General features: G+C 40.3%; 1 protein-coding gene across 1 annotated transcript in view; it reads right to left on the bottom strand.

The window, feature by feature from the left end:
• Positions 1 to 2,306: 2,306 nt before the first annotated feature.
• Positions 2,307 to 17,315, bottom strand: part of LOC136125008 (centrosomal protein of 78 kDa-like) — a 48,981-nt gene continuing 33,972 nt past the window's right edge. The window contains 2 exon segments of the mRNA XM_065879866.1: positions 2,307 to 2,730; positions 7,528 to 7,666. Of these exon segments, the coding sequence (XP_065735938.1) occupies positions 2,307 to 2,730; positions 7,528 to 7,666 (563 nt within the window).

Genomic DNA, 17,315 nt, shown 5'->3' with positions numbered 1-17,315 from the left:
ATGGGACATCTCACCATTTATTTGTGTCTTTTTAAAATTTGTTTCTTTAATTTCAGTGTAAATATTTTTTCTACTTGGTTAAGTTTATTCCTAAGTATTTTATTCTTTTTGACGCTATTGTAAATTGAATGGTTTTCTTAATTTCCTTTTTGATTGTTCATCGTTAGCATACAGAAATGCAACTAATTTTTGTTGTTGATTTTGTATCCTACAACTTTGCTGAGTTCATTTATTAGTTCCGTTTTTTCTCTTTTTGGGGGTGTAATTGTTTTGGTTTTCTACATATAATGTCATGTCATCTGTGAACAGAGATAAGATTAATTCTTCCTTTCTGATTTGGAACGTTTAACTTTCTTTTTCTTGTCTAACTGCCCAGGTTGACTTCCAGGACTATGTTGAATATAAGTGTTGAAAAAGAACATTCTTGTTTTGTTCTTGATATTAAGAGAAAAAGTTTTCAATCTTTTATCATTGAGTATGAAGTTAGCTATGAGTTTTTCATATATGGCCTTTATTATGTTGAGGTGATTTCCTTCTATTCCTAGTTTTTAGAGTGTCTTTATCATGAAATGTGTTAAATTTTGTCAAATGCTCTTTCTTAATCCATTGAGATGATCATGTGTTTTGTTCTGGTTTGGTTTGTTTTTCCTGCTAATGTGATGTATGAATATTACATTGATTGATTTTCATATGCTGAACCACCCTTGCATTCCAGGAATAAATCCCAATTGGTCATGGTGTAAGTAAACAGAATGTTTATGGGGAAATTTAACAAATATTTTTAAATTATAAAAATTTTCAAATATTTACAAAAGAAGAAAGGTCAATAAATCTTATGAATTCATCATCTAGCTTAAAAAAAAAAGTTTCAAATCTATCCCCTAATATTTGTTCTTTAAACCAAACAACTTTAAAGTTAATATGAATCTCAAAAATAGTAATAAAAATATTTCTTACATAAACACAATCACATTAGCACTTGTTACAAATTTAATTATTTATTAATGTCATGTAATAATATTCAATTCATAATCAATTTCCTTTACCTTCTAAAAAATGTATTTTCACAGTTTTTGATCATATCAGAATTTTTAAAAATCACGCAAAATCCTCCATTCTAATTTTTTTCAATTCTATTAAAATTTTAAAGAAATGTAGGCAATTATTCTATAGTACACTCCAAATTTTGGATTTTATTGATTGCTTCCTTATGAGGTAGTTTAACTTTTTCCCTATTCTCCATATTTTCTCAATATTTTAGTTAGATATAAAGGTTTTAATATATTAAACTTCAAAAATTTTGTCAAGAATACTGTGTAGGGCTTCCCTGGTGGCACAGTGGTTGAGAATCTGCCTGCCAATGCAGGGGACACGGGTTCGAGCCCTGGTCTGGGAAGATCCCACATGCTGCGGAGCAACTAGGCCTGTGAGCCACAGCTACTGAGTCTGCGCGTCTGGAGCCTGTGCTCCACAGCAAGAGAGGCGGCGATAGTGAGAGGTGCACACACCGCGATGAAGAGTAGCCCCTGCTTGCCGCAACTGGAGAAAGCCCTCGCACAGAAATGAAGACTCAACACAGCCATAAATAAATATTAAAAAAAAAATACTGTGTACATAATTTTGGGTGATTCAATTGCATAACATGGAGAAGCATAGTATGTTTGTTTGTCTCAGGACTAGTGATTCTAATCAGGAATAAGTCTAGATTAGTTAAGGCCTGAAGCTTTTACACTTTGAAGTCTCTTCTTTAACAAAAAGGCTACAGAATTACAAAAAAAGTGACAAATGTAAATGTTTAGTTAGAATAGTAAAGAAATTACAGACACAAAAATTAAAATTCATAAAACCTAACTAATTTCTTCAAACATCATACACTGTTCTGGCCCCTCCCAGAGCTTGGAAGTGACATATGCAAATAAGGGAACCTGAAGCTGAAGCTTAATTACCTTCATGGTAACCTGCTTCTGATACTAAGATTGATTACTGCATTCCAGTCATGACATAACTTCTTCTTTATAATTCTTCCCATTAGCATTCCACCTTAGTACAATGGTAACAGCCATTATGACTGCTGCCTAAATCCATTATTTCAATATAGATTGCAAAAAGTTATTTAAATTTGATTTCTTCTCCATTTTTGAGATAGAATTCATTTTTAAGAACAGTGACCCTCAGAGCTATTTGACTATCTAAAATACAGTTCCTACCGTAAAGATAGTAAAATGTGTATTTCCTTACCATTATCTATTTTGAGAGTAATGAGTTGATGTTTAAGCAAACTCTAATGATTTTATCATTTTGATATGTTACTTTTTTCTTCTTTTTATCACTATCTCTATGAAACAGCGCAGTGGGCGCCTTGGGCCGGCGCCTTTGGGGCGCCCTTTCGTGCGCTTGGCTTGCGGGGGACCGTCCTCCAGGCGACCCGGCCCTCGCGCGGGCTCCGTGTGTGTCAGTTTGTGGAAAGTGTGTCGCGGCCGGGGTCGGGGTCGGGACGCTGGGACCGCCTTGGAGCCGATGTTGACTCCTGGGCCCGGTTCTCCGCAGTTATCTGAGGTCCGAGGGTTTCCAGCCAGCCACCGCGCACTGGCGCTTTCTATTTTTGCCCTTCCTGTGCCCGGAGGCGCGCCTGAGCCTGGGCTCTGGCTTTTCCGGTTGGGTAACTCCAGGTGGCCCTGGTGGGCGGCCTGAGCAGTGGGCAGGGCGGAGAGACATCCCAGGGGAGGGAAACTGAAAGTGGGGAGAATCTTCAGAAGTCCAGCGGATCCACTTGCCTCGCCTCCCCGCCCCTCTTACTGCACTTGTCATGCACGGGTTGGCTGGCCGGCGCATTTTTCAAAATGTAATCATTTGTTTATCCCTAGTAGCCGTGAAGCATAATTCACTTGTAGTGCACAGTTGTAGGAGTTTTGACAGATGATCGCTGTCAGGAGGCAGAGCAATCCTGTCATGCCATTTGCTGCCCTTTGGTGCCAGCGCGCCTCTAGCTTCTTGGCCGTTAATCTCCTGTCTGTCCCTAAGGTTTTGGCTTTTCCAGAAAGCCAGATAAACGAAACAACAGCATGTAGCTTTTTGATTCTGGCTGCTTTAGCTCAGCAAAACCTATGCGAGATCCATCCCGGGTTTGTTTTTTGTTGTTGTTGTTTTAAACATTGATTTAATTAGTTATTTACTTGGCTGTGTCAGGTCTTAGTTGCGGCACATGGGATCTTCATTGGCGCGTGCAGTATGTTTTAGTTGCAGCGTGCGGGATCTAGTTCCCTGAGCAGGGATGGACCCCGGGCCCCCTGCATTGGGAGCGCGGAGTCTTAGCCACTGGACCACCAGGGAAGTCCGTCATCCCTGTTGTTGCGGGTATGAGAAGCCACTCCTTTTTCTGGCTGTGTTGTATTCCATGTTCCGTTTGTCCATTCGCCTGCGGGTGGCAGGACTTGTGGGATGTTTCCAGTTTTGAGGGGGTCAGGAATAAAGCTGCTGTAAACATCCCAGGGCAGGTTTCCATGTGAACTTGGGTTTTTACCTCACTTGAGAAAATACTCAGGAGTGGGACTGGGATCTGTGCTAAGTGTATGTTTAACAACCCTTCTGCATCTTAGAAATTCGTATTTTTGAGTATTGGAAGAGTTTAGAAATGCACTGTGACCCAGCACCCAGGCACTTGAAATGAAGTTGAAAGTTCATCTGGAGATGGTCACGTTGTCCCCATCTCTGTCTTTTATTCGAGGCAGAGCAAGGCCACAGATTTGTAACCCTTGTAAGGAAGGCCTCGTGTGTCCAGGCCCTGGCAGGACCCGGCTTTCTAGTGGTGGGCGGTTCTGAAGTGGAGAGAGCATCTTTCCCTTGCTGGCCGGACCTCGCTTGGCAGGTTGCGGAGTGTGCTGCCTGCCTGGCCGGGCGCTCTTTCTGCCGGTCAGCAGCTGTTCCTGGTGTGTCTGTCCTACTACCAGGCAGGCGGTCAGGGGCCCTAGTGAAGTGCTCAGCGAGCCGCAGCCTTCCCAAAGCTTTGCGGGTAATGTCTGCTACCCTCCCATTTCCCTGCTGAGGAATTTTGCTTTCTCATGGGAAGAGAGGGGGCAGTACTTTATAAGAGTTCATATTTTGTGATGACTCGATGCTGAATACGTTAAGAAAATGGGCTCCTTCCAGAAGCTTAACATCTTAGAAGGTCAGATTACTCATGTGACCGCACGTTTGAAATGAGTGAGCTTGTTTGTTCATTGATTCATTCATTCTGCAAGCACCTCCTGGATATTTAGAGTGAGTGTTCCAGGGGGCGCGGAGGACAGTTGACAGTATTCTTTTTTTTTTGATTTTTGAATTTAATTTAATTTATTTTTTTATACATCACGTTCTTATTAGTCATCAGTTTTATACACATCAGTGTATACATGTCAATCCGACTCGCCCAGTTCAGCACACCACCATCCCCACCCCACCCCACCCCCCATGGCTTTCCCCACTTGGTGTCCATACGTTTGTTCTCTACATCTGTGTCTGTATTTCTGCCCTGCAAACCGGTTCATCTGTACCATTTTTCTAAGTTCCACATACATACGTTAATGTACGATATTTGTTTTTCTCTTTCTGACTTACTTCACTCTGTATGACAGTCTCTAGATCCATCCACGTCTCAACAAATGACTCAATTTCGTTCCTTTTTATGGCTGAGTAATATTCCATTGTGTATATGTACCACCACTTCTTTATCTATTCGTCTGTCGATGGGTATTTAGGTTGCTTCCATGACCTGGCTATTGTAAATAGTGCTGCAGTGAACATTGGGGTGCGTGTGTCTTTTTGAATTATGGTTTTCTCTGGGTATATGCCCAGTAGTGGGATTGCTGGATCATATGGTAATTCTATTTTTGGTTTTTTAAGGAACCTCCATACTGTTCTCCACAGTGGCTGTATCAATTTACATTCCCACCAGCAGTGCAAGAGGGTTCAAGAAGCTAACCTTTTAGCTTCTTTTTGTTCCTTAATTGTAGTTAAGCTTCGTCTTGCCTCAGGGCCTTTGTATTTGTTTTTCCCATGTTTTGGAAATGTTATTTCCAGAAAAATTGTCCATAAATGATTCCTTTCTATTCTTTGGCACTCATCTCTTAAAGATATTTTTTCCTTGATTGTCCTACCGGCCTAACTTAGTCCCAATTTATCAGATTACCTTACTTCTTTCACAGAATAATCATAAAAACAAATATTATCTTTGGTGTCTCTTTGTATTTAGATGAACTTCTTCCCAAAGAACTCAAGCCCCACTGTGACAGAGGTTGTTACCTTTCTTATTCCTTATTCTGTGTCTTAGAACTGTGTCTGGCATGTAGTAATCACTCGAGGTCTGTTGACTGTGTAAAGAATATGTGAGTAGATGAACAGATTTGGAGTTATTTAAGGTCGCTCTTAATGATGGCTGGTGTTGGTGATTAAATTAAAATTGTAGGTTTTAGAGTTGGAAGTGATCTTGCTGAGTCTCAGAGCTACGGCAAAACTCTCCCTACTGTAGCATCCCTGACAGATGATCAAGTCTGAGCTTGAATGACTGTATATGAAAGACCCTAACCAGGGCAACCTCGTAGCTTTCTTCAAGCAGATCACAGCCTTCCATGGGAGTTTGCTCCCTATTAGTCAGCTGTAATTAGGAGAAAACGGTTTGATTTACCCAGAATCATCTTCTCTCAGTCTCCTTGTTCTAGTTCCTAGAGAATAGACAGGACATAGTTTCCTCTAAATTGCATCCTTTGGGTTTGCACTCCTGCTTGTAACAAAATAAGCACCATGCTATGGCAAAATTCCCCTTGATTGTCTGCCACTTGTTGCTACATTCCTTCTTAGTGTTTAGAAATAATTTGTCTTAATGTTCCACATTATAATTGATGGAGTACAGAAGTAAAAGAGATCTCGGGGTTATGTCAGAAGCAATCAGACAGATATTTTAACTTACCCTTTTAATGTATTTAATGCTGACACTGTGAGGAATTGAGCAGTTTAGTCACCGCGTTATTGCCATTGCTGAAAAAATGTCTTTATGGTGAAATTTATGGTCACTTTGAAAGCATTAGCTGATGGGGGAATTGTCAGCTACATCTTAGAGCGCTGAGCATTTCTCAAAAAGTTGTGATGCAAAACACCCCTGCCTTTTCTTGTATTTCTGTGACATTCACCTACTTCACAAAAAGCATTCGTCATATTCCTGAAATAATGATGGGCTTAGTTGAGATTCTTTTGGGTCCTAAGGGACCAACATGTGTGCATAATAGTGTCGAGTTACACAGAGCCTGGATGTTTGGCTCCAGACTAAAAGCCCCATGGAGTCATTTTTTCACATCTGTTCACCAATGTGTATGAATGGGAGAAAACCAAAGTTCTGGTTTGTTTGATCAAGGGGAGCCACACTCCTTTTACTTTTGCTGTGACAAACAAGTAAAGAGGTGTAAAATATCTGATAAGAGCCTCTTAAGGTTTGGTAGAATGCTTAAGTGGGATGTAGAGAATATAAAACAAACAGAAAAGCAAGTGAGTACTGCTGGCAAACTTTTTCAAGGACAGCTAACAAATAGTAGTAACAACAATAGTAAGATTGATTTTCAAAGACTTAAGAGTGGCATGGATTCCTAACCACTCTGCATGTATTAACTCCACGCCACAGCCCTGTAAAATGGGTGAGGTTATTAAGCCCTTGATTTTCAAAGAGGAAGTGGAACACAAAGAAGTACCACTCCTGAACTCCCACCACTAATAAGTGGTGGAGCTGGGGAAAAAAGATCCAGGCAAATTAATTTTAGAGTTAGTGCTCTTCACCCGTAGGTTATATCCCACAGGTAATATTTGCACATTTTGAAATCACTTTACAAATACTATTTTTACCCCTAAAGTACACAGGGAATACCCAGGGAAATTGGCATTCTAATTATTTTTATATCTTTGCCAATAATCTGTTAACTTTTGGCAGTTCAGTATCCTTCCCCAACTTCTTAAAAATTCAGCCTACAATCCGAAAAAATAAGGGCTAGTGAAAATAAATGTCTTGTAAATCCAGTTCAAGAGAGCAACTAAAGACTAAGGCCCCCCAAGGATGGAAAAGAGAAAGCAAAAGAAAAGAAGAGACAAGAAGCCCAAACCCTATGATTAAGCTCCACGTTGTTAGGTAAAGGGGCATTTAATTAATGCTTCTTTAATCCCGTGTGCACAGTCATGGTTCTACAGAAGCCAAGGAGTCTCCCTTTCATCACTGATTCATGGTATGCACCTGGCAGGGTCACTTCCTTCTTTCAGCCTCAAAGGTTTTCATGAAGACACTGAGGGAAATGGAACAAGGTTAGCTCTCACAAGCCAGCTCTCAAGTTCTCTCATGTTACCTGTGAGCCTAGGTAAGTGCCGAATGTCTTTAACATGACAGATTATATTTTTTCTTAACCATTTCTCTTCTCCTGATTTTTACGTAATTTCTAATACATAGTAGAATAGTAGAAAAGAAAACATACCACACTGAAAAGTAACCGACACACTAACTTTCCATTCTCATTTCACTGCCAATTCAGCCAGACGCCTTCTGTAGAATTCTGATGCAGACCATGAAAACACACTGTAAGTGTTCCAAAGTCTTTTCCATATTTGGTAGTCCTGTGATTTCCATTGGCAGAACTATCTTGGACTGTCATCTGAAAATCTATCAAAAAGAAATTAAGTAATAGGAATTCATATCAATGATATTGGAGAAAGAAATCCTTGAACTTATCTTACTGCGTGAACCTTCATCCATGTACAAAATCAACAAGAAAGTTTAAACTTTAAAGGCAACATATTTCCATGAATATAAGGGAGAACATAACACAAATAATATACAATGCTAACATTATGTACATATATACAAGTGGTCTTGAAATATATTCCCAGATATTAATTGGATTAAAGTTTGGGGCATTAAAGCATATTTTCTCCTAGAGACCATTATTCTTTAAGGCACATATAGACACACATATCTGCCCTGCTGGCCTCTCACAGTTTCAGTAGATTCCACTCATGTCCCCAGTTCATTTCCCCATATATTTATTCTCAGATTAGTGATTTTTGAATAGGTGTTCCTCTCTTTAGAAATAGCTGTGCCATGACCGCAGAGTACTCAGATTTCTTTTTGGCATTTGGTGGCAGATGATGGGGAAAGTGACGAGTTGTATGACAGGAGAAGTACAAGGTGAACCTTAGAGTAACTAAGACTTTATGTGTAGTTCTTAATCCCAAAAGGAAAAGAGAAGAATAGCAGCGGAAGTCATTGGAATAAAGGACCTCTGAGATGAATCAGCATTAGGATAATTCATTGGTTACTGACTGTCCAGTCAGTTTAGGTTATAAGGTAATCCTGAGTGGCTGCATCACTTTATGAAAGGTTGTACCTAACTATAGCTTTCTTTTGCTGGAATTAGTTTATATGGCAATAATATGCATAGAGAATGGCAATAGTGAATTCATGTCTTCCCCAAATTGAAGACACTCGTTAAGGTACAAGTTTACCCAAGCCTGCAAATGATTTATCCATACTATACTAACTGAGACTGTGTCTTACCATTCTTGTTTGTTAAAGGAGATAACAAGGCTAACTTTTAGTAATAGCAGGATACTTAGAAAATACTTTCAGGTTAAGTTTTGTAAACAAAGTTCAGTGTTTACTCACCAAAAGCAAATCAGCTCATTTAGTGTTGCAGGAAATGCCTTCATACTTTTTCATTGCCACTAAAGGAATTTAAAACACCTGTTGGATATATTCCCTCCTAGAATGCCATTTGTACACTTATTCCTAATAGGGCCTGTTATTTTAAATGCAAACTCGTATTATAAGGCTCAGAATTGATACTCAGTATTTTTAGTGATCACATGGTTTAGGGTTCTCAGATTTGGGCTCAGACTTGCATTTCAAGCATTGCAATGTGGGCCTGTTAAATGATTTCCTTGCAACCAGGAAAAATTGTTTGTCTGAATCTAAAGTCCAATTAAAGAAATGTGATAGTGGTGATAGTGGTTGATGAAGCCGACTAGCATAGCAGCTAGGGCAATTATAGACAAGTTACATTTAACCTCTCTGTGCCTCAGTGTCTTCCTCTGAAACTGAGTTTCTTCATCAATGGGGATAGATACTGGTACCAATCTGACAGAGTTATTGTAAGAAATGAAGGAGTTCACAAATTTCCTAAAGGCTTAATGTTTGGCTTGTCATTACTAAATGCTGGTAATTATTAGTAAAACAATATCCCTCTATTATTTATTATATCAAAATAATAATGATAAGAGCCTGTTATTTTAGTAGTTCGATTTTTTGGTCATATAGTTTAGACTAACTCATATTGTTTAAATGTGAAACCAAGAAGAAGAACAGTTTTGTTTTGTTTTTCTTAACCTGGTCAAGGAACCCAAATCACCTAATTCAGAAATGTTTCTAACTTGGCATCTGCTTTTAATCTGTCACAGCCAGAGAAAGTTTAATGTCTCAGAAAGTGACAGCCTTCTATTTGTGTAGCATAAAAAAGAAGATACATGCTAGATAACATATATACCCCTTATCATAGTCATGCCACATGTAATGCAACACTATTCCTGCTGGGTTCAAGCATTGTGATCCAGAGCCTGCCATTGCCTATTATCAGGAGCAGGAAAGCGTAAGAACCGTATGTGTTTGCCCTTAAGTTGGTCTACAACATGGATACTGTCAATCAGCCTCTGATAGTACCCTCCCCGTGGACAACCTTCTGTGCCCTTTTGAGCAGGCTCAGATGGAGTCTACCATCAGTGTGGTGGGACTTCACTTCGCTTCAAGTGTGTCCAAGTTGAAGGGTGGAATTAACAAATACTAACCAAATTTGTGGCTGCCCAAACTAGGAAAATAGTTAAAGAATCAGGACATGAAGAATCAGGCAAATACTCATTTGGTGTCAACCCAATAAAAAAGCTTCATGGTGAGAAAAAAGTTGCCAAAGATGAAAGCCCAGAATAGTGCTACCTTAGCCTAACCACAGTGTCAAAGCAGATGACACACATACACACAAACGCAAAAGGAAGCCCTCTTCACACTAATGCCCCCAAATCCTTTATGGGGTTTCAGATTGAGCAGATTAGGTAGGTTGATGGTTGTCATTTACGGGCTGGGTCCACCTAACAACAAGACTGGTTACTAACAGAATATCTCTGTTTTGTCATTTAATAGACATCCCCAACTTAATATACCTTGCAATCAAATACACACATAGTCGCTCATGCTTTTCCTGTAGACTTTCCAAAACAGAAAGCACAGCTCCATTCTTCCTGGTGCTCAGTTACAAAATGTGATTCATCTTTGACGTTTTTCTTTCTCTCTCCTTTCACATCCAATACACAAGCAAAATGTGTCAGCCCTATCTTTGAGATAGAACCAGAATTTGACAGTTTCTCGATTTTTCCACTGTTACCACTCAGGATTAAGATTTCATTGTCTGTCATCTTATTATCCCTCTGAACTGTGTCCTTAACACAGTGGCCGGAGAACACTTTGAGAATCTAAGTCAGAAGAATTATGTGACTTCAGTGTCTTCCCCTTCATCATAGTTGAAGCTGAAGTTCTTAAAATGCTGGAAAGTTGCCACATGATTACCCTCCACATTATATATTTGATCTCATCTCCTCCACCTCTACTCCTTGCTCACTCTTTTGCAAACACCTTACACTCTTTAGTCCTTGATGTTCAACAAGTATAGTAGGAAGACATTTTCACTTGCTGTCCCCTTTACCTGAATTGCTGTTGTCTTTACTATCTACAGTACTCATCCACTCACTTTTTTAGGTCTTTTCTCAAATATCACCGTCTCCATTATGAGGCCTTGCTTGCATTCCCTGTAATAACCTACAGCCCCACTAATACACCCTACCTCATTAGAAGCCTCCCTTCTGCTGTAGAATCTGTTGAATGAATGAATGGAGTGAGCTATGTCTAGTTTCCATAAAATTAAACATCAACCGTGAACACTTGTTGAGAGACAGATTCAGGGTATAAAGAATAAAAGAAGTGTAAATTCAGGCCTTAGCATTCACCATCCATCCCCTCAGGGTTCTGCTATGGTGTATCTTTGAATAAAGAGCACAATTTGATAAGACTAATTAATAGCTTAAATTCGTTAGAATCCCAAACCTTTTATAGTAGAAATGTGATAAAAATTGTGTCAGAGATTCTCAACAAAATGTTAGCGAATTGAAGCCACAAAAGTATAAAAACAATTATATACCATGACCAAATGGGATTTGTGTCAGGTACGTAAGGCTGGTTCAACATTTGAAAATTAATTAATATAATCCAACCAAGACAAATAAAGGAAAAAAAACATATAAATACATGCAGAAGAAGCATTTGACAAAATCCAGCATGAACTCATGAGAAAAACTCTCAGTAAACTAGGAATAGAGAGGACTTTCTTAACTTGATAAATACGATCTACAAAAAAACCAATAGCTAACATCATACTTACTGGAGAGAAACTCAATGCTTTCCCACTAAGATTAAGCACAAGGCAAGGATGTCCTCCTTTATTATAACTTTTCAATATTGTGCTGCAAGTCCTTGCTAATGCAATAAGGCAAGAAAAGGAAATAAAAGGTGTACATATTGAGAACGAAGACATAAACCTGTCTTTGTTCACAGGTGACATGATCATCTGTGTAGAAAATCTTAAAGAGTTGACCCAAAACTCCTGTAACTAATAAGTGATTATAGCAAGGTTGTAGGATCCAAGGTTAATATACAAAAGGCAGTTGCTTTCCTATATACCAATAATGAACAAGTGGAATAGGTTTAAAACAAACCGACACTATTTATATTAGCATTGCCAAAAATGTAATACTTCTGTATAAATCTAATAAAATATGTACAACCTCTATAGGAGGAAAACTACAAAACCGTGATGAATGAAGTCAAAGAATAACTAAATAAATGGAGAGTTATTGCATGTTCATGAATAGGAAGACTCGGTATTATCAAAATGTCAGTTCTTTCTGACTTAATCTTTAGAAAGTGCGATCCCAATAAAAATCCCAGCAAGTTATTTTATGGATCTTGGCAAACTGATTCTAAAGTCCATATGAAGAGGCAAGAGACCCAGAATAGCTATCACCTCATTGAAGGACACAGTTGAAGGAATGACACTACTCAGCTTGAAGACTTATTATGAAGGTGCAGTAATCAAGACAGGGAGGTATTGGTGAAACAACAAATAGATCAATGGAACAGAATAAAGAGCCCCAAAATAGACCCACATAAATACAATCAACTGATCTTTGGCAAGAGAACAAAGACAATACAATGGAGCAAAGATAGTCTTTTCATCAAATAGTGCTGAAACAACTAGATGTCCACAGTTAAAAAAAAAAATCGAGACACAGACTTTATATCCTTCATAAAAATTAACTCAAAATGAACCACAGACCTAAATGTAAAACACAAAACTGTAAAACTCCCAGAAGATAGCATAGGAGAAAACCTAGATGACCTTGGGTATGGCAATGACTTTTAAAATATAACACCAAAGGCACACTCCATGAAAGAAGGAATTGATAAGGTAGACTTCACTAAAATAGAAATTTTCTGCTCTGTGAAAATCACTATCAAGATAATGAAAAGACAAGCCACAGAGTGGGAGAAAGCATTTGTAAAAGACACATCTTGTTAGGGTAAAGTGGCAACTTGCAAGCTTCTTACATGTGCAACTGGTGTGATTTATTTTGGTATGTAGTGTGAGGTACAGACTTTAGTTTTAAATGGGTGTGTAGTTTTCTAGGCATCAATTTTAAAGATTATAACTTGACTTTATCACAATCAAACTTCCCAGACATACTAAGAACTATTTGTGGATATTCTTTTCTGTTTAATTTGTATATGTGTTCATTCATGTAGTAGTGCTACAATGTTTGAATTGTAGTGGCTTTATAGTTAAGTTATATAGCTGCCTGCTAATTAACAAATACTCAACTTCTAATAAAATTTAGGACTTGTACCTGAATGCCTCCAGACTATGTTCTTCATTCAGACTCTTTACTATTCACTCAATATAAATTCAGAGCTGATATACATTAAGACTGAACTAAAGAGGCTAACATTTTTTAGTTTTCATCTATATTCCTCGATTCAAAATATGAGAAAGTAATACAATGCAACATTTTTTAAAACCTCTAATGACTCACATTTTCTATCTCTAATTAAAACAGAATACCCTGTGGAATATCTTTGCATCATTTACCCGGTTTCATTAATTCTGGCTGCTGAAGTTAATTTAAATTCACTCTGATAAAATGAGAGCTCAGTATAAGGATTTAGCATCTCAGTGAGACTTACAAATAGTCATCTGCTAGGTGGTAAACAGTAAACAGTCTTGTTTATTGCAAATAATCTTAGCCAATAAATGTTATTTATGCTCCATTTAAGAATAAAGATGTTGGGGGGGACCTTGAAGATGGCGGAAGAGTAAGACGCGGAGATCGCCTTCCTCCCCACGGATACACCAGAAATACATCCACACGTGGAACAACTCCTACAGAACTCCTACTGAAGGCTGGCAGAAGACCTCAGACCTCCCAAAAGGCAAGAAACTCCCCACGTACCTGGGTAGGGCAAAAGAAAAAACGAAAAAACAGAGACAAAAGAATAAGGACGGCACCTGCACCAGTGGGAGGGAGCTGTGAAGGAGGAAAAGTTTCCACACACTAGGAAGCCCCTCCGCGGGCGGAGACTGCGGGAGGCGGAGGGGGGAGTTTCGGGACCGCGAAGTAGTGCACAGCAACGGGTGCGGAGGGCAAAGCGGGGAGATTCCTGCACAGACGATCGGTGCCGACCAGCACTCACCAACCCGAGAGGCTTGTCTGCTCACCCGCTGGGGCGGGCGGGGCTGCGAGCTGAGGCTCGGGTTTTGGTTTTGGACGGAGCTCAGGGAGAGGACTGGGGTTGGCGGCTTGAACATAGCCTGAAGGGGTTAGTGCACCACGACTAGCCGGGAGGGAGTTCGGGGAAAAGCCTGCACCTGCCGAAGAGGCAAGAGACTTTTTCTTCCCTCTTTGTTTCCTGGTGCGCGAGGAGAGGGGTTTAAGAGTGCTGCTTAAAGTATCTCCAAAGACGGGCGCGAGCCGCGGCTAAAAGCGCGAAGCCCAGAGACGGGCGCGAGACGCGGCTAAAAGCGCGAACCCCAGAGACGGGCGCGAGCCGCGGCTGAAACCGCGGACCCCAGAGACGGGCGGGAGACGCTAGGGCTGCTGCTGCCGCCACCAGGGGGCCTGTGTGCGAGCGCAGGTCACTCTCCACACCCCTCTTCCGCGGAGCCTGTGCAGCCCGCCACTGCCGGGTTCCCGGGATCCAGGGACAACTTCCCCGGGACAACGCACGGCAGGCCTCAGGCTGGTGCAACGTCACACCGGCCTCTGCCGCAACGTCACGCCGCCTCTGCCGCCGCAGGCCCGCCCCGCACGCAGTGCCCCTCCTTCCCCCAACCCCCAACCCCCGGCCTGAGTGAGCCGGAGGCCCCGAATCAACGGCTCCTTTAACCCCGTCCTGTCTGAGCGAAAAAACAGACGCCCTCCAGCGACCTACACGCAGAGGCAGGGCCAAATCCAAAGCTGAGCTCCTGTGAGCTGTGAGAACAAAGAAGAGAAAGGGAAATCTCTCCCAGCAGCCACAGAAGTAGCGGATTAAAGCTCCACAATCAACTTGATATACCCTGCATCTGTGGAATACCTGAATAGACAAGGAATGATCCCAAATTGAAGAGGTGGAATTTAGGAGCGAGATCTATGATTTTTTCCCCTTTTCCTCTTTTTGTGAATGTGTACGTGTATGCTTCTGTGTGAGATCTTGTCTGTATACTCTTGCTTCCACCATTTGTCCTAGGGCTCTATCCGTCCATGATTTTTTTTTAAAATTCTTTTTCTTAATAATTAAGTTTAATTGTAATAACTTTATTATACTTTACCTTCGTTCTTTCTTTCTTTCTTTCCTTCCTTCCCTCCTTTAGACAGCGAGTCACCCCAAATTGAGGAGGTGGTCTCTGGGAGCAGGATTTATGATTTTTCCCCCTTTACCTCTTTTTGTGAAGGTGTATGTGTATGCTTCTGTGTAAGATTTTCTCTGTATAGCTTTGCTTCCAACATTTGTCCTAAGGTTCTATCCGTCCCTTTTTTTTTTTCTAAATATTTTTTAATTCAATAACTATATTATACTTTATTTTATTTTTACTGTATCATCTTTCTGTCTTTTTTCCTTCTTTCCCTCCTTCCTTCCTTCCTCCCTCCCTCCCTCCTTTCTTTCCTTCTTTGCTTCTTTCTTCCTTCCTTCCTTTCCTCCTTTCCTTCTTTCTTTACTCATACTTCTACTAATTCTCTCTACTTTTTCTCCCTTTTATTCTGAGCCGTGTGGATGAAAGGCTCTTGGTGCTCCAGCCAGGAGTCAGGGCTCTGCCTCTGAGGTAGGAGAGCCAACTTCAGGACACTGGTCAACAAGAGACCTCCCAGCTCCACATAATATTAAACGGTGGAAATCTCCCAGAGACCTCCATCTTAACACCAGCACCCAGCTTCACTCAACGACCAGCAAGCCACAGTGCTGGACAACCTATGCCAAACAACTAGCAAAACAGGAACACAACCCCACCCATTAGCAGAGAGGCTGCCTAAAATCATAATAAGGCCACAGACACCCCAAAACACACCACCAGACGTGAACCTGCCCACTAGAGAGACAAGATCCAGCCTCATCCAGCACAACACAGGCACTAGTCCCCTCCACCAGGAAGCCTACACAACCCACTGAAACAACCTTAGCCACTGGAGACAGACATCAAAAACAACGGGAACTACGAAAGTGCAGCCTGCAAAAAGGAGACCCCAAACACAGTAAGATAAGCAAAATGAGAAGACAGAAAAACACACAGCAGATGAAGGAGCAAGATAAAAACCCACCAGACCTAACAAATGAAGAGGAAATAGGCAATCTACCTGAAAAAGAATTCAGAATAATGATAGTAAGGATGATCCGAAATCTTGGAAGTAGAATGGACAAAATGCAAGAAACAGTTAACAAGGACCTACAAGAACTAAAGATGAAACAAGCAACGATGAACAATGCAATAAATGAAATTAAAACCACTCTAGATAGGATCGATAGCAGAATAACTGAGGCAGAAGAACGGATTTATGACCTGGAAGATAAAGTAGTGGAAATAACTACTGCAGAGCAGAATAAAGAAAAAAGAATGAAAAGAACTGAGGACAGTCTCAGAGACCTCTGGGACAACATGAAACGCACCAACATTCGAATTATAGGGGTTCCAGAAGAAGAAGAAAGAAAGAAAGGGACTGAGAAAATATTTGAAGAGATTATAGTTGAAAACTTCCCTAATATGGGAAAGGAAATAGTTAATCAAGTCCAGGAAGCACAGAGTGTCCCATACAGGATAAATACAAGGAGAAACACGCCAAGACACATATTAATCAAACTGTCAAAAATTAAATACAAAGAAAGCATATTAAAAGCAGCAAGGGAAAAACAACAAATAACACACAAGGGAATCCCCATAAGGTTAACAGCTGATCTCTCAGCAGAAACCCTACAAGCCAGAAGGGAGTGGCAGGACATACTGAAAGTGATGAAGGAGAAAAGCCTGCAACCAAGACTACTCTACCCAGCAAGGATCTCATTCACATTTGATGGAGAAATTAAAACCTTTACAGACAAGCAAAAGCTGAGAGAGTTCAGCACCACCAAACCAGCTTTACAACAAATGCTAAAGGAACTTCTCTAGACACGAAACACAAGAGAAGGAAACGACCTATAGTAGCGAACCCAAAACAATATAGAAAATGGAAATAGGAACATACATATCGATAATTACCTTAAATGTAAATGGACTAAATGCTCCCACCAAAAGACACAGATTGGCTGAATGGATACAAAAACAAGACCCTTATACATGCTGTCTACAAGAGACCCACTTCAGACCTAGAGACACATACAGACTGAAAGTAAGGGGATGGAAAAAGATATTCCATGCAAATGGAAACCAAAAGAAAGCTGGAGTAGCAATTCTCATATCAGACAAAATAGACTTTAAAATAAGGACTATTAAAAGGGACAAAGAAGGACACTACATAATGATCAAGGGATCGATCCAAGAAGAAGATATAACAATTGTAAATATTTATGCACCCAACATAGGAGCACCTCAATACATAAGGCAAATACTAACAACCATAAAAGGGGAGATCAACAGTAACACATTCATAGTAGGGGACTTTAACACCCCACTTTCACCCATGGACAGATC

This window comes from Phocoena phocoena, chromosome 6 (genome assembly GCF_963924675.1).
Source record: "Phocoena phocoena chromosome 6, mPhoPho1.1, whole genome shotgun sequence".
In the NCBI taxonomy this organism is placed as follows: Eukaryota; Metazoa; Chordata; class Mammalia; order Artiodactyla; family Phocoenidae; genus Phocoena; species Phocoena phocoena.
Note: the sequence above shows the minus strand (reverse complement) of the source record. Positions and strands in the feature narration are given on the sequence as shown.